This window comes from Cygnus olor, chromosome 9, assembly GCF_009769625.2.
Source record: "Cygnus olor isolate bCygOlo1 chromosome 9, bCygOlo1.pri.v2, whole genome shotgun sequence".
NCBI lineage: Eukaryota > Metazoa > Chordata > Aves > Anseriformes > Anatidae > Cygnus > Cygnus olor.
The window spans coordinates 9,919,140-9,944,732 of NC_049177.1; the positions used below are offsets into that span (position 1 = coordinate 9,919,140).

The 25,593-nt window shown below is 42.8% G+C and overlaps 1 protein-coding gene across 4 annotated transcripts in view; it reads right to left on the reverse strand.

Moving 5' to 3' along the window:
- The window catches only part of PPP2R3A (protein phosphatase 2 regulatory subunit B''alpha), a 58,219-nt gene that overhangs the window by 11,572 nt on the left and 21,054 nt on the right, over positions 1-25,593 (reverse strand). For all 4 annotated transcript variants that reach the window (XM_040567536.1, XM_040567534.1, XM_040567535.1 and 1 more), the window contains 11 exons: positions 22,354-22,614; positions 19,957-20,060; positions 17,594-17,696; positions 15,875-15,949; positions 10,723-10,809; positions 8,178-8,334; positions 6,291-6,339; positions 5,653-5,742; positions 4,216-4,391; positions 3,570-3,688; positions 1,815-1,921 (listed from right to left, as the gene is read on the reverse strand). In XM_040567536.1, the coding sequence (XP_040423470.1) occupies positions 1,815-1,921; positions 3,570-3,688; positions 4,216-4,391; positions 5,653-5,742; positions 6,291-6,339; positions 8,178-8,334; positions 10,723-10,809; positions 15,875-15,949; positions 17,594-17,696; positions 19,957-20,060; positions 22,354-22,614 (1,328 nt within the window). The remainder of the gene's footprint in view (positions 1-1,814; positions 1,922-3,569; positions 3,689-4,215; positions 4,392-5,652; positions 5,743-6,290; positions 6,340-8,177; positions 8,335-10,722; positions 10,810-15,874; positions 15,950-17,593; positions 17,697-19,956; positions 20,061-22,353; positions 22,615-25,593) is intronic.

Sequence of the window (25,593 nt, forward strand, 5' to 3'; positions counted from 1 at the left end):
CAAGATCCTCCTGCCTTACAACACTACATGGACAGCATCTGACCAGCTCTCAACAGAGTCACAGCATCCGTGAAGTCGTGCTGAGTATCCATTATGTCTTGGTGAGATTCCTCTTCCACAAGCAGTGCTCCTCTCATGGGCAAGTCTGCAGGCACCCAGACACTGATTGGTTTTAGGAACCTTCCATGCAGTGAAGCTATGGACAGGGTTAAGTCTCAAATATGGTGCAGAATGCCCCAATAATTCATTTGTGACTGCTGAATGATGGTTATTTTCATGTGTATTAGTAAGACAAATAATGGATTTCAGATTCTGTCAGCTAACATAGCCAAAAAATCTTCTGCTTCCTCTAAGAGCTCATAAATCAATCCTCTTGGTTTTGTCCCCACTCTGTTTCTGTCATCCTCAAAGGACAGCAGAAATGATGATTGTGCAAAAACTCAATGCCTCTTTCTAGCAAACTTGTTTGGGCATCCAGCTCTCTGTTTTTCATTTTCCCTTCCTTTTTTCCTGTGTGCTCTGTTGCTATGTTCCACAAATGAGATCTAATCCTGCTGCCATGACTACAGAGCTTTTCAGGGGCTCTTAAAAGCAAGCAGCAAGGTTGCGACGGAGCTGTTTCAGACAGACTTCAAAAATGTGACATCACCTGCCAATTCAGTTTTTGGTGAGTTTGGTGATTTGTGGTCCTGCAAAGCTTTTATGGCAGACTCCTATTTCTTTTCTGTGCTAAGCACACAGCTGTTGCAGAGTGGCTGCAGGGAATACAACAATTTTATCTTCCATCCTACGTTACCTCATCTTTCATTGTGAAGGCCACAAAAAGGCAAGGCAGCTCAAAGCAGCTCATTGTTGTTTGGATGCACATCACAGAGAGAAAGGGAAACACAGCTCTCAACAGCTTTGCAAATTTCTGTGGCTAATTACTAGATGCTACTGTTATCCAAGACGTTTCCAGTGTGGGAAGTTTTCAAAATTATGCAATTGTCTCAGCACTCTTATTTAAATGGCTCTATGAATACTGTTCAAATGGATGAAATTCTGAATCACACAAGATTAACATGGGGTGAAAGCACAACCTACTTTCTTGGATGTGTGTTATAGTAACCATAAAGAGATTCTAGAGAAATACCCTCAAGAAGGTACTACCACAGCCACAAGTATAAAGTATAATTATAGCAAACCTGCATTAGGAAACTCTGTGGGACGCCCTTGCACACAGCATTCCTTCAGCTACTGCTCTGCCTAAATCGATTGATTCTAAGGATAGCTGGAGGGTCTGTCCACAATTTTACAGAAGTTTACAAACATAAGTGTAAATATTGCAGAAACCAAGTTTTAAATAAAAAAAAAAATCAAAACAAAATCGGTAAATGAATTAAAATGTTGAAAGAGCTTATAGAAAGCACAGACTAACAGGCATGTAAAGTCTAGCAGAAAGTAAAGTTATTTGACTAAAACAAAGTTTCCACTACTATCTTAAGTCTAAGAGCTACAGCTTCTGATCCATGATAGTGTGCATGATTAATACACGCCCAGGACTAGCAAAAGTCATTTGAGCTCTTTTTTGTATGGTTGCCAGAAGAAAAAGGCTTTGTCCTTTTTCTCAGCTATCTTCATATCTGTAGCGTGTGTAGCTAATTCAAACGGCTGCCACAAAGAACTCAGGATGTCCCAAGCCCCTTGTGTCAAATATACCAATAGTGCCTTTTGGAGCAACCGCTTCAGGCTTCACCATGCTCCCATGCTGAGAGTCCAGACCTCAGCTGGAGCCAGGCAGCGTGTCCCCAGTGCAGTGCGACACCCATGCTTACCTTTCTTGTAACTGGTCGTTCCCAGACTCCTCAGCCACAAGAATCTCATACTCTTCAGCAGCATATCTGTCCCAGTCAGAGGGTTCAGGGCCATCATTTTCAATATCCTAAAGAGAGCAGATGGTCAAGCATACTATGTCTATACCTCTCTACAACTATGTTTACAATAAGATCATGTGTGAAGCACCAGTTCTGGGAAGCAACCGTATAGAAACAGATAGTCAAAAACGTTAATTTTTTGTTAATTTTGTTAATAATAAAAGATTCATAATTAAAGTGTTTTAATATCTGCACATAAATGACTATGAAAAAATACATCACAGTCTACAAAGATCAGTCTGTGACCCAAGCTGCCAACGAACAGAGCCTTCTCCATCTCAGAAATGCTGAATATTAATAACAGCATGTTTTCTTTGCTCTAGCTCAGAAAGCCATGCATCTGCGCACTTTGTAATTGGTTAAGGGACTTAATACTTTAAGATCTTTAATTAATTGTTAATCATAACTGATCACTTGTGGAACTCTTGACAGTTTGCTAAGCTTGGGGAAATTTGAGAGATGGTTACAAAATAACACCCCTGTAAATAGTTGGCCCTCTGCTATTTACTGTAAGATGGGGGGGATAAGTAATACGCCCTGCTCCCACCTGCCTGCTCTTATGATGATCCAGTTAAAAAAAAAAAAAAAAAGTGGCTCTGGTTTGGGATACATTTAAGCCTAGAATTGTGGAACCACAAAGTTCTTCTTACAGGTAATGTGGGAACATCTGGGAAGGAACCAGAGTTGATTTTGGCATCCCCACCACTTTACTGTACTTTGACCAGTTAAGAGCTTTCTGGAAGATAAATTTTTAAGCTGTACTCATCTGGTTTCGGTGGATAGGTGAAGGGAACCAGAGATGGGGGACTTCACACCAATAACTGACAAAGCTCAGGTCTCAAGAACTACAACTAGTCTGACTAACAACTGGAAAATACAAAAGTGACAACCTCTTACATGTTTGCTGGCTAGGGAGAGAGGATGGTGACTGCAGCCAGGCACAATGTGCAATATCCAAGCCTTCCATCTAGTCTACCACCTGTGGTTAGATAACAGTTGGCATCTCATCTGCCTTGGCACCTGTGTTGTAAAGGAGGTCTCTGGTTCTGTTTAGGCTACTGAAAAATTGCTAATGCTGTTTTAAGGATTAGAATCCAACCAGACTACTTAATAAATCTTCCCATGTAGCCTATTTATTTATGAGTGCAGTTCTGTAGGAGACAGGAAAAGATAATTGGGATCTGAAGTTTTCAGTCTCACAGCTCTGTTCTAAAACGAGTGAAACAAGTTCCTTTCTAGTGCTAGTCTTTCAGCCTGATGAATGAGTGCAACTCAGCAGGCTTAGGTCATTCTCTCTAGAATCACAGTGCTACACCACCAGTGCTGGTGTAATAGGATCAGTTAAGGCAATCAAATCATAGAATAGTGGAATAATTTGGGTTGGAAGATACCCAGGACATCTCTATTCCCAGCTTCTGGTCAAATCAGGGTTTGCTATGAGGTCCAATGGGGAAGGGTCAAGGCTTTGTCTGGTCACATCTTGAAATTCTCCAAGGATAGAACATGCACAGCCTCTCTGGGCAACCTCTTCCAGTGTATGACTGCCCTAACTGTGAAAAAGGGTTTCTTATATTCAGTTGGATTTTCCCTATACCCAGTTTCATTCCAAAGATGTGTTTGAGAAGGCCTGTATTTAGAAATAAAAGTGATTTATACCTTTTGCACTGCAAAGGGATCCCTCTGTTCGTTGTCCAGATATTTCTCTAAATTGAAGAAGGTGTTGAAAAATACATGAGCCATTCTGCACCTCTTCAAGTCTCGCAGGGTTACTCTTCCTGTGGAAAAAATAACATGATATTGTACTACTAAGTTTTTCCTTAGTAAGAGACCAGACCCCCCTCTGGTCAGTCTTGTAGCAGCTTTGTAACACCACAATGCTGTAATATTGCAAAACTTCCAACTCAGTCAAGAACTTTAACATTATTTAATACATGGGTGTGTATTAGTCCTAAATTTCACACACATACGGAGGTCTTTCACAGTCACGTAAAATGTGAAAGAATGTGAGGGAGGATGGTAGTTTCACAATCTAGGCTGTCAGTATTTCCACAGCTGGAATATACAAGATGTGTTGCTCCAGTTCCAGCAAGTTCATTCATAAGGTCTCTTGGAAGTATTTCAAACCTGTTTATGTTTATGTATAACATTAAGGCACAACAGCCATAGATTTTACTCTGTACAGTACTTTCAACCCTGTGATTCTAACACAAGACTGTACCTACAGATGGGTTTCACAGTAACGTTACTTTCTCAATCCACCATAGATCAAAGAGCACGGAAACTCCCATTAAGCAGGACTTACCCTCCCTCTCTGGTTTAACAAGATCAAGCATCTGACACAGCAAGTCCTGAAATGGCAGTGGTTCTATGCCCATCACTTCCATCCGTTCACACTGTTCCTCATAGAAGTATTCCAGTTCATACATGGAGAGCACCCCGTCTCCATCCAGGTCCATGCACCGAAACCAGTACTCAATGCTGGGAAAGAAGAGACAGGATTAGAGAAAGCACAGTGACTAACTCCCACCCCCATTCTCTAATTCTCCTGCCCAAAGGCTGGCATAAAACCAGGAATGCAAATACCCTTTGGGAAGGATGAGGGCACAGGCCAATGCTCAAGAGCACCTCCTGTTAGGCTCCTTTTAGGTGACTTGTGAGCGCAGCCACGCTCATGACCTGTGTCACCAGGCGGCTGTAGCAAGTGCCCAGTGTGCTGCAGCTCAACTGGCTCACACAGGTCATGGTGTCCCTGTCCAATTCAGCAGCAAAAGTTGTCTGAATACAACCGACCCTGAACCCAGGACTCTGGCTGTCCCTGAGTGATCCTGGTGAGTAATGAGGTGGACATGGTATGCACTGATTTCCTTGGCTCCTTAATAGAAAAGGCAGTTCTTTACGGCAGCCGCAGAAGTTAAGTTCTTCTCATCTTTACTCATAAAATTCCTTGTCTTAATAATTGTGTGCAGATCTAGTTCAGCTCTGCACAATAGTCTCCCACTGGCAGTACAAACCAGACACATGGGCAGGTTTTACGAAGTGACACCAAGAGGTTTCCCCACAACTTCCTAGGCACTTGCTACACGCATGAAGGGAACATTCCTGTTCGTGGCAGACCTTGCAGGGGTTACCCTGTAGCCAAGGGTAGGCCAGGAGCTGCATCCCCTGCTATTGCTACCACGGACCCCACCACTGCAGCACATGCCAGCCCTTGCAGCTTGGCTGAGCTATCAGCTCGCCTGGTCACAAAGCTGCAGCCGTTTGAGCTGAACTCTGCCCAGGGAAGCAGGGGCTCTGTGCTGACAGATGGTATCTTTGGCTTCTTCTGCATAAAGGGCCAGGGACTGCCCTTGTGAGGAGTCATCCTGCCTGCAGTCAGTGAGATCAGGACCTGTAGGGCAGTGTGATGGAGACCAAACAAATTCAGTTCTTCTTGCAGATCGCTACTGCTCTCCAAGCACTTCCTCAGTGATAAACCACTACTAACCTTGTGGGCACAGGGTAACCAAAGTGACTGATGACTACCCAAGACATTTAACATCAAAAGAAAACTCTGCTTTAAGCAATTTCTCCTCAAAAAAGGCAAATGATTTCACCAAATGTTGACAGTAAGTTTTTTTCCTCCTAATAATGATGGAAACCCAAGCTGCTGTCTGTTGTGGAACGCAGTAGGTCACAGAAGTTTCTGTACACTTATCTGCACTCCTCAATACTTTTATTAGGGCACAGGAATCAGTCAAACCTTGTAGCACTCCTTTTGTCTTCCTCCGAAATGAGCAGCCACACAAAATCAGCATAACTCATGCGGCCTTCCTTCTGAATTTCATTTCCTCTGGAAAACACATGAAAAACAAACAAACAAACAAAAAAGCAACCAGGCTCCTAAATACTCAGAATGTTATCAACACATTTTTTAAAAAGCCCCAAATCATTTGTGAGAAAAAATAGGACATCACTGCCCATTCAGCCTGTATTCTCTGCACTCTACAGCACCAGTCCTTCTGCCCTTCCCTTCAGGCACAGCGTTTGCTACCTCGCTTACCAAATACCCTCCCACAGCAAGTGCTCGGCTGTTTTATTTTTCGGAGGCTTTGTACCAGTGGTCTCCAGCCATCCCTGTGCTGTGTGGGGCACAAACACACAGTGCCTGCATGCTCCCACCGGCTACAGACAGTTTGTTCTACAGTGAGGTGTGTAAGTGATCATCCTGTGGGATTTCTAAAGATACCCAGAAGTCCCAGTCCATTTTCAGGCAGCTCCAACCAGAGCACCATGTTGGAAACCATACTGATCAGTGGGATCTGAGAGTATCCTGCATTTCTAATCGGCCTGACAGAAATTCTCTTCACTTCCATTCCCAGCCAGTACACTATTCCTCACCTCACCACAGCGCCGCTGAATATTCGCTCAATAATCCTGCTTGATAAAGCTGGAAACAAAGAAAACAGAGAAAATGAAGCTACAGGTCACAGGGATAACTACATGCAGTTGTTTATGCTGAACCCACACAAAGTAATTTTCCATTGCTAAAAGAAAACTCTACCTACACTGTCTGTCTAGCCACTTTACAGGTCTCTGTTTCACAGCATTTTGTAAAAAACAAAGATTATACTGCCAGTGTGTCTGCCTTTGGATCCCACCAAACACTGTTATATCCTGAAAGTATGGTAACTGTATGGGATGCGGTTGTTGCACATGGGCAGTATTACTCCTAGTTTGCTGCAGGAGGACTGTTAGAAGCAGACTACTTCAACGTGTACTGCAAAGAAAGTTCAGCTATCAAGCAAACACCACACATCAAATCCCTACAAAACACTTGTTAGCAGAGCACAAGGCATGGCAGTCCTGCAGGGACTGACACCTCCCCTTCACACCACCCCTTCTCTCTTCAGCTCCACAGCACGCAGTGCTCTCAAGCCTCCTGTGTAACAAACACTCCACTCCCACACTCCAGCCTCCCCAAAGGGACCAAGTTTCAGTTAGCACCTACTTGAAGCTGGGCACTCCTCATCCTCAGCCCATCCAGGCCTCTTATCAGCCTCCTGACCCCTGTGACTGCCACACTCACCCAGAACCCCCATGGCCTTCCCATAAATGCCTTCACTTGAAGGACAGGGGCCACCACACCACTACAACACACATGCATTCCTACAGCATTGTCATTCTCATATCCCCTTCTTTCTTCCTCGTTTCAGCCCACTAGGATCTTGGCTCCTACAAAGTGTTGTGTGTCCCCCAGATCTCCAGCAATTTCTGGCAATTTTCACACCTCCAGACCCCTGCAGCCCGATGCACTGCAACACCTTATCCTCTGGCACCTCCAAACCACATGTGGTGTCTGAAGATATTCCTGTTTCTCCAAGCCTGACTCTCTGTCCTAGAGCTACTTCCCCCAAAAGCGCAGCAACCACACAGAACAGTTCCAGACAGCTTTGTCTTCAAAATCAACGTGCTGGTCAATAGCTTGAGCTCTTGTGCAAGACACTATATCATGAATCCTAACTGTAAGTGTATGGGCATATATCATGCTCCAAGATCACAGACAATCTTAAACACAGCCAGACTGACTGGGTGCCTCCATCTAGCCCAGCAAACAAACCATACAAACCATAACCACACATTCAGTGACTCTTCATTAGCATACTTTTTCAGCCTCGAACAACTTGCAGAGCACAGACTTCCTGAGCCAGAGGAAGTGCCTTTGGATTATTTAGCCCTTTGTGGATTTTTATTCCATTAATTTATCCATCACACTTGAACCTCTGAAAATTTTTAGCTTCTGCTCAACTTGAGGCAAATATTTCCAGACTGAACTCGAGAGACAGTCTTCAGAGTGCATCTGCAAACTGAAATTCATCAAGCTCTGAGAAGCCTCTGAAATTTCTCTCATACACAACAAGATTGCACTTCAGCAATCTTTAAAGTTCATGGGGGCTTTACCTTCTCGTCCATAGTTCAAGTACCTGCAAAACCCTCAGCAAATAAAAAGGTAGTTTCAGGGCATTATTTCTAGATTGTCCTTCTGGCAGTGACCCACTGTAGCTCCCTCTCTAGCTACTCAAATGGAAAACAGTATCTGCTGCATTTCTCTGTGTTTAAGCCCCTAAAACCAGGTCTGTAAATCAGCATTTGTGTAAGAGAAGGATGGCTCCACTTAAATTTTTTTGAGGCATCAAATTAACCGCATTAAAGCTAGGCTTTACTCTTTAGTAGGAGTATTCTATTTTCAGCAACACCTCCTCCCACCACAGCTTGCAGGCAGCATACCTTGATCACTGTACCTAGCCAGATCCTTCTGGCTGATATAAAGGTCATGGTCAGTGTCCAGCTCCCAGAATTTACAGTATATAACATAGAAGTGCTCGTAGGAGAAATAATCTGTGATCTGATTTATGTCATCCTCTTCTTCCAAGAGAGCAAGAGTCTGAAACAGTACAAATAAAGTGGGAAGTTAAACCTAGACAAAAAAGCAGTTCAGCAGCTCAAGCCCTTCAACCTCTAATGAAGCTGGGTAAACACTGCTCCAAGAGCTAATCCAAAATGTAGCCTTTCCCACTGTAGGAGATTTTGTTGCTGTGTTTGATATTCAACAGGCAGTCACAGAGCATCTAGCTTGACTATCCTGGTTAGCATACGTGTAGAATACTTTTGCCAGTCCTATGAACAATTCCTGTCAATTTTCAGCTATAGCGCAGAGTCACGCAGAGGAACAAGAACACAACTGCTGTCTCAGCTGGGATCCATTATTTGTGAACTATCTCTGACCTGTAGCAGAGGCTCCGAGAGCCATTTACTACAGCAAATCCACAGTTCTCCACAGCAACTGAGATATATCTTGACACTGCACACATCCCAAAGTGCAAGATCAAGTCTTGCTCCAGACTCACGCATGGACAGGGGAAGGAGGGATCCAAGGCAAGTCAAACCAATCACACTGAATTTCCTGGGCTGTTGCTGACAGGAATCAGTCTGCTTTAACTGGGACAGACTTCCAAACAGGATGTCTGTTACCATATCCTATTTAGAAATGTTTAGTAACAACATCCTTGTCTCATTCCCACTTTACACCTACCTCTGTCTTTCCCTCTGCTCCACCTTCCCACTGGCAGGAGGGTATCGCACGTTCACCTGTGGCACCTCCCTGCCCGTCTTTCCCCTAGTGCTGAGGCCAGAGGACACCAGACAGCCTTTTCAGCCTAATGAATCACGGCTTCAGGAATGTGAAAAGGCCAAAAGACTCACAGGAACTATGGGTGTTGTCCTGTCCTGCCCTCACAGCCCCTCAGAAGGGAGGAGGTGAAACAGTCTGAGAGCTATGCCAGGGAGCTGTCTCTAACCAAGCAGGCTCAGTGGCCTTTCTACCATAAGCATAAAAACACACGCTGTGCTCTATGTAAGCACTGATAGTTCACCATCAACCTTCAGTCATCTCCATGTCCTAGGAACCCAACTGGGTCAGCACAGAACTCCCACGTCCCGCTAACCACCAAGTTCAGCGACATTTCAGACAGGGACAACAGGATGGCACTGCCAGACTATTCTGTCTTGCTGACATTTAAGTCTAAAATCTCTGAGCAATCACTCACTACCCTCTTCAAATTCTTCTTAGGTCTCTCCAAGTCTTTACGGGCAATAATCATTTGGGGAAGTTTTTCAATAACTTTTTTTTTTTAATAGCTCACACCAAAATATGCCATTTACACATGCAGCAAAGAGCTGCCCAAGCAAAAGTTATGGTCCCCAAGCTGAACTTCCCTGCTGCAGATGAAAAGCAGAGTAGGTACACAAGGAGAAAGACAGGAAGAGTATATAAAGGGAGAAAATGGGCGAACAAAGATGTAGGCTAAGCTAGAAGGATTTGTTTATAACAGAGGACAGGGAGGAACTAAGATGATAAGGCTTGGACAGGCACGAGACTGAAGGGAGTACTGATTATTAGTTGATGTGATCAGTGGGGCAGAAGAGGTCTGAAAGGAGAAAGAGTACGAATTCATGCCCGAGGCCTTCAAGAAAGCACACTACGTCTGAAGGGGACAACAGGATGCAGAAGGGAGAGCTCACTGCTTTAGCTGTGTCTCACCTTGACCATTCAGCCTAAAGACTTCTGGCTTTTTAGGTTGGGCTGGAGCTCAGCAGCCTTGTACAATTTTAACCCAATGCTCTTTTGGGCAAAATATACAAAGAACAGAGACCGTTATCCTGAAACCTCTGTCCAACACCCCCTGCTCTGATACATCACAGGGACTGTAACAAGTGCCATGCTTCATTCCTCAACTTTTCTGGAGAAGCCTACTGCAGAATTAGAAATCAGTAGAAACTGGATGGTGCATCCTGAGATGCACAGTCTTGCAATTGCACAGCACAACATGCCTGACCAACTGTCAGGCGGCTGATTGCCAGCTGAGAGGCAGGAAATTGGCTGTCCTACCCACCACAGATCATAGGCAATCCACCAGCTATTCTTGGCTGCTCCACAAGCCACTTAACATAGGTGCACTACCGTCTTACTTCCCTTCCTCTTTGGCTAGATCAGGAGCCAAGAGCCAATCTGCCCGACGTAGCTTCAAAGCGGATGCACACTGTCACCCTTCTGGCACAACTTCTGGCCAGTGCCCTCTTGGCTGCTCTGGTTCTTGTTCTCCTCTCATTTTGACTCCAGCACAACTCCTCCACCAGTTCTGGCCCGATCCTGGTGCCGAGCATTTGGCCCATCTCGCTACAAGCCAGCCAGTTCCCTCACTCCACAGTACACAGGAGCAGAAACACAGGGACCTGTGCATTCTACATCCTCTTCAGGCAGAAACCAACATACTTGCAAGAAGTTGCTTTTCCTCAGCTCTGTTAGAGTGATCTTCCCAGACCAGGATCGATTGACTGTGTAGAATATTCTCTGTATAACCTGCAACATAAACAGCGTTCTTTGAACCAAGTCCTTAAACATAGCAGTTAGGGAATTGAAAGAGAATGCTTATTTGGTTTACTCACTCATCCTAAGGAGACCTCTTTTTGAAAACTATTCTTTTTGTACATACGGTTATCCTTAATTCACTATGCAGTTTGAAAGTAACATTTGTTTCTGAAACAGTATTATGCATTTCCACTGCAAATATTTTCACTGCTCTTAATTCACATCTTTGAGCAAGCAGATGCATTATTTATGTCAAGTAATATGTTCAAAGCACTGACAAATCACTCAGTTTCTCACGCTTTAGGCACTGCAGCTCACACGGATCTCAACAGATAGCGTTCTGCATTTCTGAAAAAATCAGGACTTTTGAAGAGGAAACAGGACACGTAAATGAAAGCAGCAAGTGTTGTCTGACCTATTGTGTCTGTAACAATGCCTCATCTTCTTGGTGGCTGCACTGAAAGTAATCAATAGAGATTATCTGTCTGCATTTATCTTGGACGTGTTTACATCATTCAACTCCTTCATTGATCTACCTCTCAGGAAAGGGAATAAAAAGCACGGTGGGGAGTGCATACGCTTCTGAGAACTCAAGAGGAACAGTGCACAGTATGAGACCGAGCACTCACAGGGACCTAACGAGCAAGTTGAACCCTCCCTGGACCACTCCTTGTTAGCAGGCCAAGTATCAACATGGAGCAGGGAAAATGCAAGTGTACGATCAAGCGCATGCAAGGATAAACTTAGTGTGAACAAGACCATATAAACCGCACTAACATGACATCTTCAACATGAAAAATTAGAAACCAAGTTAATGACTACCAGCACTAAGGTCTATGGAATATAATTCTTGTCAACAAAACCTACTGCAAACAAACCTTTGATGTCTCTGACATGTTGACATTTTAGCCTAGGATTTTGGTAAACCTTAACAGCACATGCTACTCCAGCGTGAAAATTAACTTTACAAAACATGGATATAGTAAGGGATTAAATCTAGTTAACAGATAGACTGGGACTGGTTTCTTTCTGAGCCTAAGCGTAGTTCCAAGTGGGCTATCACCATTTAAGGGCCGTGCTTTGACTCAGTCACACAAGGACAGGTTCTTAGTCCAGAACAGATTTGGAAACAAGAGATCACTGCTAACAGTCTGCTTTGGATACACAGATTGGTGAAGCAGTAAACGTTGATGAGCACAAATAGTTTTGGGAGCAACAGGACTGATTTGAGGTCTCAAAATGTATCCCAAAATGAGAGAACTAGCAGTCAACTTAGCTCAACATGATATCTGTTGGTGCCTATCCCGCTCCTTAGAAGCCTACATGGGGATATGGGGAGATATGGGACAGCAGAACTTTTTGTCCCTTAAAATACATAACTAGAAGCTGAAATCAGCCTACTTCAGACAGACGAGTCCTTTTTTTTTTTATTTAAATAAATACTCCTGATTATTAACCAATGGAACAACTCTCAGAGAAACACAGCAGGATCTTCAATCAAGCATGGATGTCTTTCTAAAGTTGGGTGTCAATTCACTTAAAAAAAAAATATATATACGTCCTAACTATAGCAATCACTGAGCAATGTTCTGTAGCCCATGCAATGCAAGGGTTCAGCCTAGGTAATGACAGGGGTCTTTTCCGCTTTTAAACAATTAAAAAGCTGTCTCCTCCTTCAGTGCTGCTGGCAGCCACTGCCATTCTGGACTATTTTTGAACTTGGTTTGGCCTTTGCTTCCAGGTTGCCAAAGAGTACGGTGGCTGAAGTGTGTCTCACCTCATACATGACCCTGTACCGCACCTGTCAACTCTGCAGCAGTTTGCAGAGATACAGGCTTCTCACACCATTTCAAGGACTCAAAAATAAAAATTCCACAACAGAAAAAAGACCCGTAACTAGCAACATTTTTCTTTTCCTCTGCTTGCTGGCTAATAGAAGACAACAAAGTATCTCAACACAATGTTAGTGACATGCAAGAAACCGTTCTTCTATCAGATCATATTGATAAAGATGTCTCCTGCTCTCTTCTCACCAGCTGTAAAAATAAGACATACAGAGCAAAAATGTCTTCTTTACCATGTCTGGTCACTCAGTGCAAGTTTTATTATTCAAGTAACAGTCCAGTTTCAGTGGGTAGTACAGAGTGTATATGTATGTATAAAGTATCATTACTTCTCTCTTTTCCAAGTTACAAAGATAAAGCTGTCAACAACAAAAAAAAGCATTTTGAAAACATCCTAGGGCATTGTCATGCAGCCTGAGACGATCTGCAACACTCGAGCCACAGCCAGTGTCTGCTGTAACAGAAAATCAATTCCTGTGGCCTCCCTGTTTTGTCTCTCACAGAGAGCAACAGCTGCATGATCGCAGCTGCACTGCAAGCTTCGAAACCAGGCCCCAGGCGCAGGCTGCTACGAGCAATTCTGCTCAGTAGCTATGACCTTACTGAAAGCCCTAACTCTGGCTCTGTTCTTCCTAGTGTGGCTTTTTATTCCAAATTCAGTACATAAGCCTTCAGAAGGGGAAGCCCCTTCCCTATCTGCCCAGTCCTGTCACGTAATCTACATCCAGGTCCAAAACCACTGATAGGTCGGTTCTAGACTTTTCCCCACTCCTCCCACAGAAGAAAAACAACACCATTCTGGGGAAAAATAAATAAATAAATAAACCAAGGCTTTATTAAACCCTGTAGGCCATCTTCACTTTCCACATTCAAATTGGTAATACTGCATGAGCTGAGCATTTTTCAACAAGCAGTAAGTTTTTCCAAGTTGTTTTTATTTGACTCAGCAACAGCACGTAGAGCTAACATTGAGCTTTCTTTGCACACTCTGGGAGAAGTCATACATTAAAGCTTTCGTGTTAAATGTCTCATGATATTCTGCGTCATCTTCACCAACTTCAGGAGTCTGTTGAAAAAACACAAGTATTTTAGTATGCTGGCAATACAACAGCTCACATATACTGATGCAGATTAAAGTACAGCTTATTGTATCCAAAAGGCACCTCTAAAAGGTGCAGAAAAGGCAAAAAAAAAAAGAATTTGAAACATGCATACACATCTTATCCATACTAGACTGTTAGCTTACTCTCAGGTGATTTCAACCAAGTGATGCTGTATCCAGCAATGAACACAAAAGCCAGTGTCTCCTTATGGCCCTCATCTGCAACACAAAAATAAAATGTAATTCCTGCTCTTGCAGCAAATACAGCACTGTCACTATAAGTATAAGGCACTCTACCTTGAAGGGATTGAAAGGATCCAAGCAGTCTCAAAATCCAAGGACAAAGCTGTTTCCTTCATTACCTCCTGGTGGAAATACTGAATTTCATCACATTAAAGACAGAAGTGCCAAACTGTCTGTGGGTGAAGATGTGAGAAATAGGAATTCCGGGTGTCAGACAGAAGAGCCACTGCTGCAGTGGGCCAAGTACTGTCACTCCACATGGGAACAACCTGACCCAATGGACTGTATCTCCTGAGGTCTTGACTCTGCTCCAACTCAGTGATCTGGCCAAGGCCAAACACAGAGCTCAGAAGGAACGTGTCTGTCAGCACAGAGACCCAGAACAGCATTGTCCTGCCAGCGTGAGGAGTCTGCGAAGGACACTGCAGCTTTGTAAGATTTGCTGCCACACACCATCCACCTCAAACACCAGCACCATCATTTCCTGGGTGCCTGAGAGCAAGCTCAGAAAGCCACCACTGTCAGTGTATTGTGCATAAGGGTTCCTAAAGGCTCTCAGGCTGAAGTAGGGAAGCACAGTGGAGATGAGCAGAATCAAGAAGCACTGAGGAACCTTATGTACACATAAAGCATCCAGTTTTGTGACCGAATTTATGGTGGTCACACAGGACCTCATTCAGACACAAGGGAAGTTGAGAAAGGAAGAGATGTTGCTCTTTTTAGTAGCAGCCTGGACTTCAGTTATCTTGAAGCAGAACCTCAGCTTCACATGGCTGATCTCTCAGACCAGAGCATGCACGGCACCTGGTGAGGTCCAGAAACTGCAGCAATTCACCCATTTGTGTGCCTTCAAAACTCCTGGACATTGTTACACCTACTCTGACCAGGTACTATGCTTAAGGTACCTTGTTCCACGGGCACTGAAGGTGCTGATAATATACCGGTGTTCACTGTCGTATTCAAGCACATGTACACATTTGAAATTGTTTCTTATTAAAGATTTTCATAAAACATTGGTGTGATGGTTCAGGATATGCCCAGAGCAACGGAGTTTCTTTCTGCCATCTGCTCTTTACAGGAAAGGGACAAGCTTGTGCCTGTCAGTAATCTCTCAGCTGCCAACACGTGGTGCAGCTGGCCCCCATGCAGAGCCTGGCAAGCCAATAGGAGGCAGCTCTCTTTAGCCCTTTCTTTATCTGAATTTTTTATCAATGCAGAGATAAAACACCCTATATTTATACCTTTTATTCATATTCATACCCAACATGAGACAAGTTAGAGGCTTAAAATAAAATCCTGGAAACTTATTCAGGTAAAGCACAAGTCTAACTCCTTACTGCAAAGTTGGAACAAAGCTACAGAACAACAAACAGTAGTCATAAAAGCTCAGCAATTCATAAAGACTAGACAGGCTTTCTGGCACGTGAGATGCAGGAGGGATAGACATTGGTGTAAAGGATGCTTTGTACCATGGAACAATCTGATTCTCCATGCCTAAATGACAAAAACCTTCAAACATGAGACCTTCCATGTCTCGGCAGCCCAGCAGAATTAGGGGTAACTTAGCAGCTCTCAAAGACCAAAGAAGGACCACTCTTATTTTCCTTCATCATGATTAAAGGCCAAAGTTGTTTTTAAAAGATTTGCTTAAGGCCAGAAAGAATGACCGTTACCCTTTTGACTGACCACTTTTACACACAGACTGATTAATTTTTTGTTTTGAAGTAGTTCTTAACAAAACTCATTGCTAGCAATATGAAAAACACATTTTTTTAAATAACTGAAAGATCTGCTGATGGGCACAATGACAAGTAACAAAGGAGAGTTGGTTCAGCAGTGTCACAGGAGATCAGAGAAGCCAGCCTACCGTTGTAATATACCGGGAATGGAACTCCGGAGCGTCCTTCAGGAACGTCAGGCCAGGATGCGTTTCTACCACATCCTGCAAGACCAAATAAAATGAAACATTTTCTTCTCCTTTTACTTAATGTTCAGATGTTACTGGGTTTACAAACCAATACTTTTGCTTATTTTTGAAACCGTATTTGCAGCATTAACAAAAAAACTGAAATGATATCTTTTAATCTATAAAGAGAACCTTCTAGAAGTAAAAGTAGAATACATTTTCTAGGCAATACGCACCTGTTGGGCCATTTTGATTTACTTAAGGACAGAAAAACAAAGGAAGAGAGTTAGTGAGAGGATGAAAACTCATTTTTAGTGAATGAGACAAAAAATTAGTTAGTTTACCATGCAACGATCTCTTCAAAACCATTTTTCCATTCATTGAAGATATTAATATTTGTTAGAGATAAGTGTCAGAAATGAATTTTCTTTGAAAGGTTGAAAAAGTTGCCTTTCATGTCCTCCACAACAACGACAGCTCTTGTGAACCTTAGAATGCATACAGTTGTGCCAATGCTTTTCTAAAATTTACTTCTACAATGTATGGAGATTTGTTTTTCTCAAGATCAGCTTTTTGTAAGCCAAACACTCCCTCGTGATGCCAAATCTGCCAAGAAATGCATGACCAAAGACATAGAGAAACTGCTCAGATCTTGAATGAATCACCTCAGGTCCTATATGCATCAGAACATCTGTGTAATTTTGGTATGTCTGACTCCTCTACTCCTTAAGAGGTGTTCAGAATTTTGCTCTGTTTATACCATGACGTGGCAAAGGGATAGAGTAGATACAGTGCCCTTAGGGGTGTAATATGACCAGGTTTTGGCCAGTCTAACTTGCCGTCTAATATGATGGTGTCGTATGGTATAATATTGCTTGTCTCTGGTTGACTGACAAACAAGCTTGTACACGCCTTTGGCTGAGCCAGCAGCTAAGAAGCAGAGCTGCTATCAGTCAGGAAAGGCAATACGCCCAGTGGAGAAAAGGTAAAAAGTAACATGAGAAAATTTACCCGTCAGTCCCAGTTAAACTTGTCTGAGACACAAACATCCAGTGCAGACAAAATCTTTCCCCAGTAAAGCAACTGCACAGGGGTTTTGCACAGAAGGCAATGGAGTGTGTTAAATCTAAGAATATTATGGAATGGCTTCAAAACAGTATCAACAGATAATCAGAGGAACAGATGGACCTGATTTACAGAGAAACTACAAAAAAGCTAAATCTATCCAGTGCTTGCCTGAACAGCCACAATACTTTGCTTTCATACTTGCTTTGTTAAAAATATCACACCTGAATTAAAGGGAAGGAAAGAAAGAAATTAAATTAGGATGCACAGAGTTTTGCCTGAATATCAGGAAGAAATGAAATCAGGATGAGGAGACTTCAGCCTGAATATTAGGAAAAGTATCATCAGTGTAATTTATGTACTAACAGGTACAGAGGCACACACACAGCAATTGGGATGGCAAAATTTTCTGCATAGATTTCCAGGGGATATTGCACCTGATAGTCTGGCTTAACAAATTCAATTATAATTGCAATGTCAAGCAACCCACCCAGGTGCTGTTCAACCAAAGGTCTGCATATCCTTGGCAAACATTTAAAGACATGAGAATAAAACAGTTAAAAAAGAAACACTGCTCCCTGTCCCCATCAATTCACCGCCGAGCAGCTGATGTACCTGAAGGAGCGGGATGAAGTCCTCCTGCTCAAGGTAGTCACAGCTAGGCTTCGCTACAAGGTAGGTGAACCTGGATGCATCATCATGGCAGTTACGTAGGATTCTGCAGGAGAGATGAAAAGTTACTCCAGCTGCTTTGCGTCCATCACAGATCACAGCTAGATAATCCAGACCCTTATCACATGTTACACAATACGCCTGCAATATGTATTATGCAAAGTTGACCTCAATACTAGTATCAGTTTGCTTCTTCAGCAGCACCAAGGTATTTCTGCTCAGCGGAGCTTTCTTCACGTTACCATCACTGTGGTAAACAAGACGTTTCTTTCTGAAGACTGTTCTTATTTTGATTCCACAGCACCTTAGGAAGTAACCCGACTTTTCAAAATGCTGCATGCTCACTGACCTCATTTGAAGTCCAGAGTACCAACCTAACAGGATGCTGTAACAGATGTGCTTCCCAATTTAATCTTTTACTACATTTCATTATTTGAAGATGCTGTCCAACTGCAGTGACTAAGTTTTGAACCAGAAAAATCACTCCCCAAAAGGGGAATGAGCATCTCTTATTAATTATGTCATGGCTGGCTGCTGTACAGAGGAATACATCGAGAATAGCCTAATGAAAGAGTGAGCAGGGTTGAGAACTGAGAGGGACACAAACATTGAACTATAGTGTTGAAACGCCTCTAGTTTTCCTGCAGAGATCACCCTGACACTAATTCTGGCCTCATTACTCTTTACCAAAAACAGACTTTACCAAAAAAGATTTTATTATTATTGTTGGCACCCCCACCCCCTTTTTTTTTTTTTTTAAACTTTTTGAGTCAGGGAGAAAAAAACACAAAAACTAGTGGCTGACAAGCAATTCTGTTAGCTGCACATTTGTATCATGCTGTCAATTAACAGATACACTCTAAATCAGCTGAAGAAAAGAAGTGCTTTTCATTTTATTATTTATAAATCATGCAACATAACAATGGGTTCCAAAGCCATGTTTTAGTGCCAAACTGGAAGCTCTGATTTTCAGAAGTATTCTGCACCTAGCAATTCCTATTGACTTCAAATGAGATCAGGAAGCACACAGCAATTTGAAAAATTAGGTTACTTACTAAGATGCTTAAATATAGACTTCAGTGACTACAGATTCCTGTTTTAAAATTACGGCTGTGTTCATGCAGTTGTAGTGCAACTTTACAAAGAACACTACTTTTATCTCTGAGTATCACATTTCCAGAAGTAATTTTGCAACTGTCGGAGGGCAGGACAAAGCGGGGAAAAAATCTTTCTAAAAGAGAAATTAAAGTGAGGAAAACATTAGGCAATGGCTTGTAAACAGTATGGATTAAAGGAATACAGAAAAGGTGTGTGACCACAGTCTGCAAATATCTGAAGGATGTGCAAGTCAGAGGGAGTGAAAATATGTGGTATCATACATGAGGGATAGAGGGATTAATTAGAAGTAATTGAAGGAACCTAAGGGAGAAAAAAATATCATCCGTGTCAAAAAAGCTTACTGATCACAGTCATCCCTAATACTTTTGTAATTTTGCCAGGGTAACTAGAAGATGTTTCAACAATATTATCACGGGAAATAATTTGGGAACTCAGGGTTAAAGACTATTTCAAAAATCTGAAGGGTGATCATTACATCGAAATATAGAAGTCTCTCTGGATAGGAGGTGGAGATATTGTTCAGGTGTTTCACAAAGACTAAGTTGCCCTGGAGGGAGAATATTAGGCAAGAGTACAGGTCTGTTCCATCTTGCACCTCTGACTCAAAACACAATATATGTAGAGCTCTCAATTTTAAAAAGAAGCTTTGACAATGGTATGTGGAAACAACTATCGAAACCCACAGATTTGACTGTAAAACTGTGTGCTTGAGGAAGGTAATAACTATCAAAGCTTAGTTTGGTCCACTTGTATGGTGCTTCTTTATTTCACATTCTTCTTCCTGTCCTGTAACAGGCTTCCTCTCCCCATTCCTACATGGCACTCACTTAATGCACCAGCGTATCAACAAGGCATCAGATAAATATATCCAAGAACCACTGACATCTATCAGCTATCTCTGAATATCTGACATTTCTTGGGACTCTGTTAATATATTCTATATGCCAACCAGAACATGTTTCATCATCTATACAACTCATGCAAATTTTGTTGATGCAGCATGGAAATCAGTGTTTGGGAATTTATACGGAAGGAAACTTAAGCTGACAGAAATCTTTAAGCTGTTTATTTTCCTCTAAAGAATGGACAAAGATTTGAAAAGTATGGTGGAAGAAGAAGAACAGAAACACGTCTATGGCAAATTTTTCCTTTTTCAAAAAAGGGAGTTCTGCATTTGTTACACTCACTTTCTCCACAAAGATACAAATGAGTGTACAGATACACATCCTGTCCTTTCTCCTCCTGAGGCACTGAACATGGGTGCTTTCCAGTAGAGTGGGCAGCCACAAATCTGCAACGAAACACAGGAACAAAGAGGAATACAACAGCAGTCACAAGCACAGCCTGCTTATACACCAAATTCACGCTTTCACATATGGGAAATGAAGCAGTAATGGCATACAGGTGAGTCAAAAAGCTTTTTGCTGTGTGCCATGGTTCAGAATCCACCTATAACATTCTACTTTGTTGTATGCCTTTGTAAGCAGCTGAGAAATACATCCTGTCAGGGCCAGAGACTCTCTCAAGCTCCTAAGTTCTGTATTTCACTAACTATATAGCAAAGCAAGTGGAGAGGCACCTTCACCAGAAGACCACTCACACCAGCTACCTCGCTGACAAACCTGAGAACGGGATAACCCATTCTTTGTATGGGTTGACTTCTCATTGACAGCAAGGGAACTTCAATTCTAATCACAGTTAACAACTGAATATCTGAAGGTGAAGTGATTCCAGTCCCATAGCTTTCAGTGCAGTGCCTTTTACCCTGAACAGCCCATTTCCCAACACTGCTAGATTTCAGCAGGATAACCAAAAATGAGTGCACAAATGGAAAGAGGCCAATTCCAGCAGAAGGACTGCCTGAACACAACCTTTTAACTAGCTGCTGCGTTAGCATTTCTATCTGGGTAGCTTTCAGAGCAGTAATCAATGAAAGCTCATGCATTTTGGGCTTTCTAGCGCCTCAGAAAAGCAGGCTTAAAATTACTTCAAACACTGAGTTGCTGATACCTTTAAGAAGCCTCTGCTTTACTGCAGAGATCTTTCTAGCCACCTGCACAACTCCAGCCAAGGCATCAGAACATCTGCAGACTACAGACCTTGGATGGAGCGCCGCTGAGTCGGGCCGGGTGCAGGTAGGAAGGATGTCACACTAAATGGAAGGAGGAATGTTTGGAAGAAATCGTTGAGGCATCCCTTCTACTTTCCCCACAAACCCTCTTCAACCTCATATCTTCTAGTAAACGAGACTATTCCTGCAGTTCTGTTCACAGCTTTTTGTCTGGGCCTGACCGCTTCTTTGGGAACGCCAGTCAGCGTAAGAACTGCCTTAGGATTAAGCCAGTCTTGTGTTAGGTGACTGTACTTCTATAGGTGTTTTGCTATTCTGAGGAAAAATTATCATCAACTGCTCTTTTCTTTGTGTAGCTGGTTCTCCTGCATTGCCTTGAGAGATCCCAAACTAATACCATTATCAATAATCCCACAGAACAGCAGCAAGCCATATAACAGCCGAAAAGCACGGAGCACATCCATCTTGAGATGGCTGCAGAGCGCAGGCAGAAATGCAGCGGTCTCCTACATGACTCTCCTGCTTTTCCCAGTTTGAATGCGACAGGCCACACACAGTTACCTGTCTTGTCATAAAATCAGTTTCAAAATTTTTCAGGTCAAGCCAATAAATTGTCCGTTTGCATTTCCAGAGACGGCTTACGAATGTGCCACTTGATTCCTCTAAAAGCAAACATAACACAAACCAAACCCCAGTCTCTCCTTTTGGAAAAATCTTCCTTCCGAGAAAACAAGTGCTCCCCTTGGACAGAACATCACTGCTCAACCTGCAGCGCCAGAGAGGCATTCATTTACAGGGCAAGCTGAACATATGAGATGCGTCTGACAACTGCCAATTTTAGATCAGCATTACTAAAAACTATGGTTGAAGGAGAGGAAAATAGAACAGCCCATCTGCACCGTGCTCCCACACAAGTGCTGTGTTTTGTTCCCTGAAGCCAGGAACTCATTAGCAGACTGCAGCTACGCCAAGTCTGCTGACACGTGCATTATGGATATTGAACATATGCATCTCAGTGCATCGGGGTTGACTAAGCATTTCCCTCTTCTGCTGTGTCCAAGGTGGCGTAGGCTGAAGTTGCTTTCTCAAGCAATGCTGTTACAGTGTACATAGGTCATGTCCAGATTAGGGGGACAGCCAGCCACAGAAAGGGTAACCAATACTATCTGAAGTCACAGAGGCACTTAATTTTCTGCTATCATCTAAGCATAATTATGGAGAAACAGGAAAACAAACACATTTTTATCTGGTAAGAAACCTGAAAGAACCATTTTGTAAATTACAGCAAGATGGAGCACACACATTAGGCGTGACAAACAGCAATCTTTTCCCACAGACACTTTAATTGAGATCACTTTTGTCTTCTTCATTTAAAAGAAAAAATAAAAAAACCTTCAGAGAAAAATAATATAGGTTCTTTTTCACTAAAAAATTAGAAGAAAAAGTATTTTATTAGCTTTAGATTCAGCCTTTCTCCGTCTCCAAAAAGTAAAGAAACCTAGAGAGCGGTTACCTTTGCAATTTTCCCCATTTCACAGATGTTTGCTTTCTCATCCTCAAACTCTGTAAAGGCTTCTTCAATCCTGGCAATGATCTCTTCATGATTAGTGCAGACATTCGGAAGTCCTTTAGGGAAGTAGAAACGTGGAATGTTTATGGACAAAGGGGTACTGCTGGTGGCTTTATTCACAGGCAGAAGAGCACAAGGGCTAACCACTGAGTTCAAAGGGACGGGGGATGAAGTTCCAGGTTTCTTCTCTTGTTTACTTTGAACCTGAAAATATAATTAACAAATACTTTTTTTTTTTTTTTAAAAAAAAAACAGCATAGCACACCAAGAAGAGGAGAAAATAGTTTGTGTTCTGAGTGACCAGGAAAAAAAAATCTAAAACCATCAACAATTAAATTATAACACAGGGATAAAAACATATGCCTTAAGTGTCAAATTTAATAATTAGTGCAATGTCAAAAGTTGCAAATTTAGGATATATCACACCTAAGGCTGTTTTTGCATAATATCTGTGCATTTTGCTTGTAGCTGTGGATTATAATATACTATTTAACCACAGGAGAACATACTCTGCAATTCAGTAATACCAGAGAACACGGACAGTGTTTGCTGTCTCTCCATATGCTGGTCCCTGTGCTGTCATTCTGCCCCACAAGCAGTACAGCACCACAGTCTGTTCCTAATTAGTATTTTTCACATTTTTAAAGTTGTTACCGTATAAGCAGCAGAATTCAGATGTTGGAATGCCCAGGGATTAAAAAAAAAAAAATCCTTGCTCCCCCACAAACACACGCTCTCTTGGGAAGAGGCAATAGGCTTGCCGATTGCACAAACGGTTCAAATGCAAGAGTTGTTATTAATATAACAACATACGTGATAAGAGGCTAATAAGGAAACAGTCAAGTAAATACAGCTGCAGCTTTCAGTTTATTTATTCTAAATATTTCAAAACAAAATGGTTTTAGGATAAAGTAGCCAAGTTTAAGTTCACTCAATACAGAAGAATGTATATGATGAACTGACTAAATTCTTTGCCTTATTATTTTCCAGATATTTGGGAGCTTTTCTTAACACATACTGAATAACACAACTTGCCATGGGTTTGCCTGAAGAAGCGAGAATTATAAAAGCTTCCCTGAGCGATTTTCTCTGAAGTTTAAAATACTTCACAATCTCTTCTTCAGAGACCTGTAAAACCACAGATCAAGGATTTTCCTTCTCTTCGCTCCTTTGCATCACTGCTCTTTCTTTAAATGGGGAGGACCTCTTCCTTCTTAAAATGCCATTCCACTTCAGGAGCAGGAACACGTGTGCTTGCACATGTACACCAGCCCAAACAGACTTTTGTACTGTAACCGCTCTACGTTCACCTGGAGCTTGCATTTCTTTAAATCTTCCTCTGCTGCCTTTACAAGAGGCCTCCAACTGCCTGGGAAGCAGTGGGTTAGCGGATTGGGCTCTGGCTCCTCAGTCGGGCTGGTGATTTGGCTTGGAGGAAGCACAGGCATATCGCTACTTCTGTTCCTACAGCCTGCTGCCACCCCACCTGCCCCGTCTGTTTGGTGAGCTTCAGCCACGACCCAGCTCTGCTCCGTAGTTTTCACCTTCTGGCTTCCCGCAGAGGGGAAATCCCTGCTTCTCTCTTACAGCTCTGTGTTCACACCAAGCAAAGCTGGAACAGGCGTTGGGGTGCCACCTCCTGCCACTTGACTCCTCTAACAGGACCTAACACTAGCTCGTCTCGAAGAGCCGCTTCTCAGAAGCGGGTTTAGTGCTCATATGCAGACATGCACCGCCAGCTGCCAGGACCAGGAACAACTCTAAGAAATTACTCAAATCTAACAAAAACGTCCACATACCAGAAGAAACCAAAGAAACATATTGTTCTTCCAAAGGACTCATTGCTTTACCAATACGTCCTCATTCCCTTACAGACTAATAAAATTGGATTTTCTCCTTTGAAGGCAAATCCCGAGCCCACCACCACGACAGCACCATGCCATTCTCCTGTGCTGCGTGCCACACACCCCATGCAGCACAGGCCGCCAGCTGACCATCTCTAACACGGCTCACCCACATTGCCCCGAGCCCCGTTTTCTGAAGAGCAGGGCAATCCATTTTCCTCCAGGTGTTGCCAAACTCAGCAAGGTTTGGCACCAGCTCGCAGAAGCCGCAAGCCAGCCCCCTGGGATCTAGGTGAATTTCCTGACAACCCCAACCCCAATGCAGGAGGTTCAACACCTGTGGGACAAAGCCTCAAAGTGGGAAAGCCTCTTTCCCACTGTGGGAAAGCCTCAAAGTAACGAACCTGTTCAGACACAGCAGCTGGCCTTCCCAGGAAGGCTGAATCACTAACTCCTGCTCAGGCCAAGGCAAACAAGGTAGAGGCAGAGCTCACAAACAGCTTCTTTTTGGAAGATCCTACCGAAGCAATAGAAAGGGAGAACATTTTTGGCCTTTGTCTTCTTCTTTCTTATTGAATGAGCTGTCTACAGCAACAAGGAAAACAACAAGCAGCAACTAGCTCCTGATGATACTGCTGCCTAGGACAACCTCGCAACTTCCCCCCCCCCAAAAAATCACTTTGGAAAAATGTTTCTGGGATGGATCTATCCCGATGTCAATCACTATGGGCACAGCAGGGAGTTAATGACAAATACTTGTGAGTCACTCGTGAAAAAATAAAGGAAGTGATATGAGGGGAGTTTTGTGGCAATTCCTTGGGGAAGAGAAAAGAACAACGGTTCCTTAGTGCCAGAAGTTAACCATAAATGCTGTTTGCTTAGTGGAACATCTCTCCAAAAGGGATGTGCATTTGCAGGAAGGACTACTAAGGAAGTAAACTACAAATGCTACAATAAATCTTTTACCTCTGTTACCAATTGCTATTTTTTTTTTTCTAAAAAGGAAAGTAACATTACAAACCAGTTTTGAATACTGCTTTATAGCACGGTTTAAATTACCTTAACTAACATCTGTCTATCCACTGTATCATCTTTGGCCAGTCACACTATTTATTTCTGGGCAGGCTGAAATAGTGACATCTGCATTATTAATAAACCAGGCAGAAGAGCAGCCTCCCTGCACCACGCAGACAAAGTCCAGAAACTCCCCCAGCCTCCAGGCACCACCGGGCCCAGCACACAGCTCCACGAGGAAGCAGCATCGCATCAAGGGCTCAGATATTTTCTGTTCTTTTCTCCTGGCTCCAAACCTCCAGCAGGGTCCTAGAGGATAAGTTGA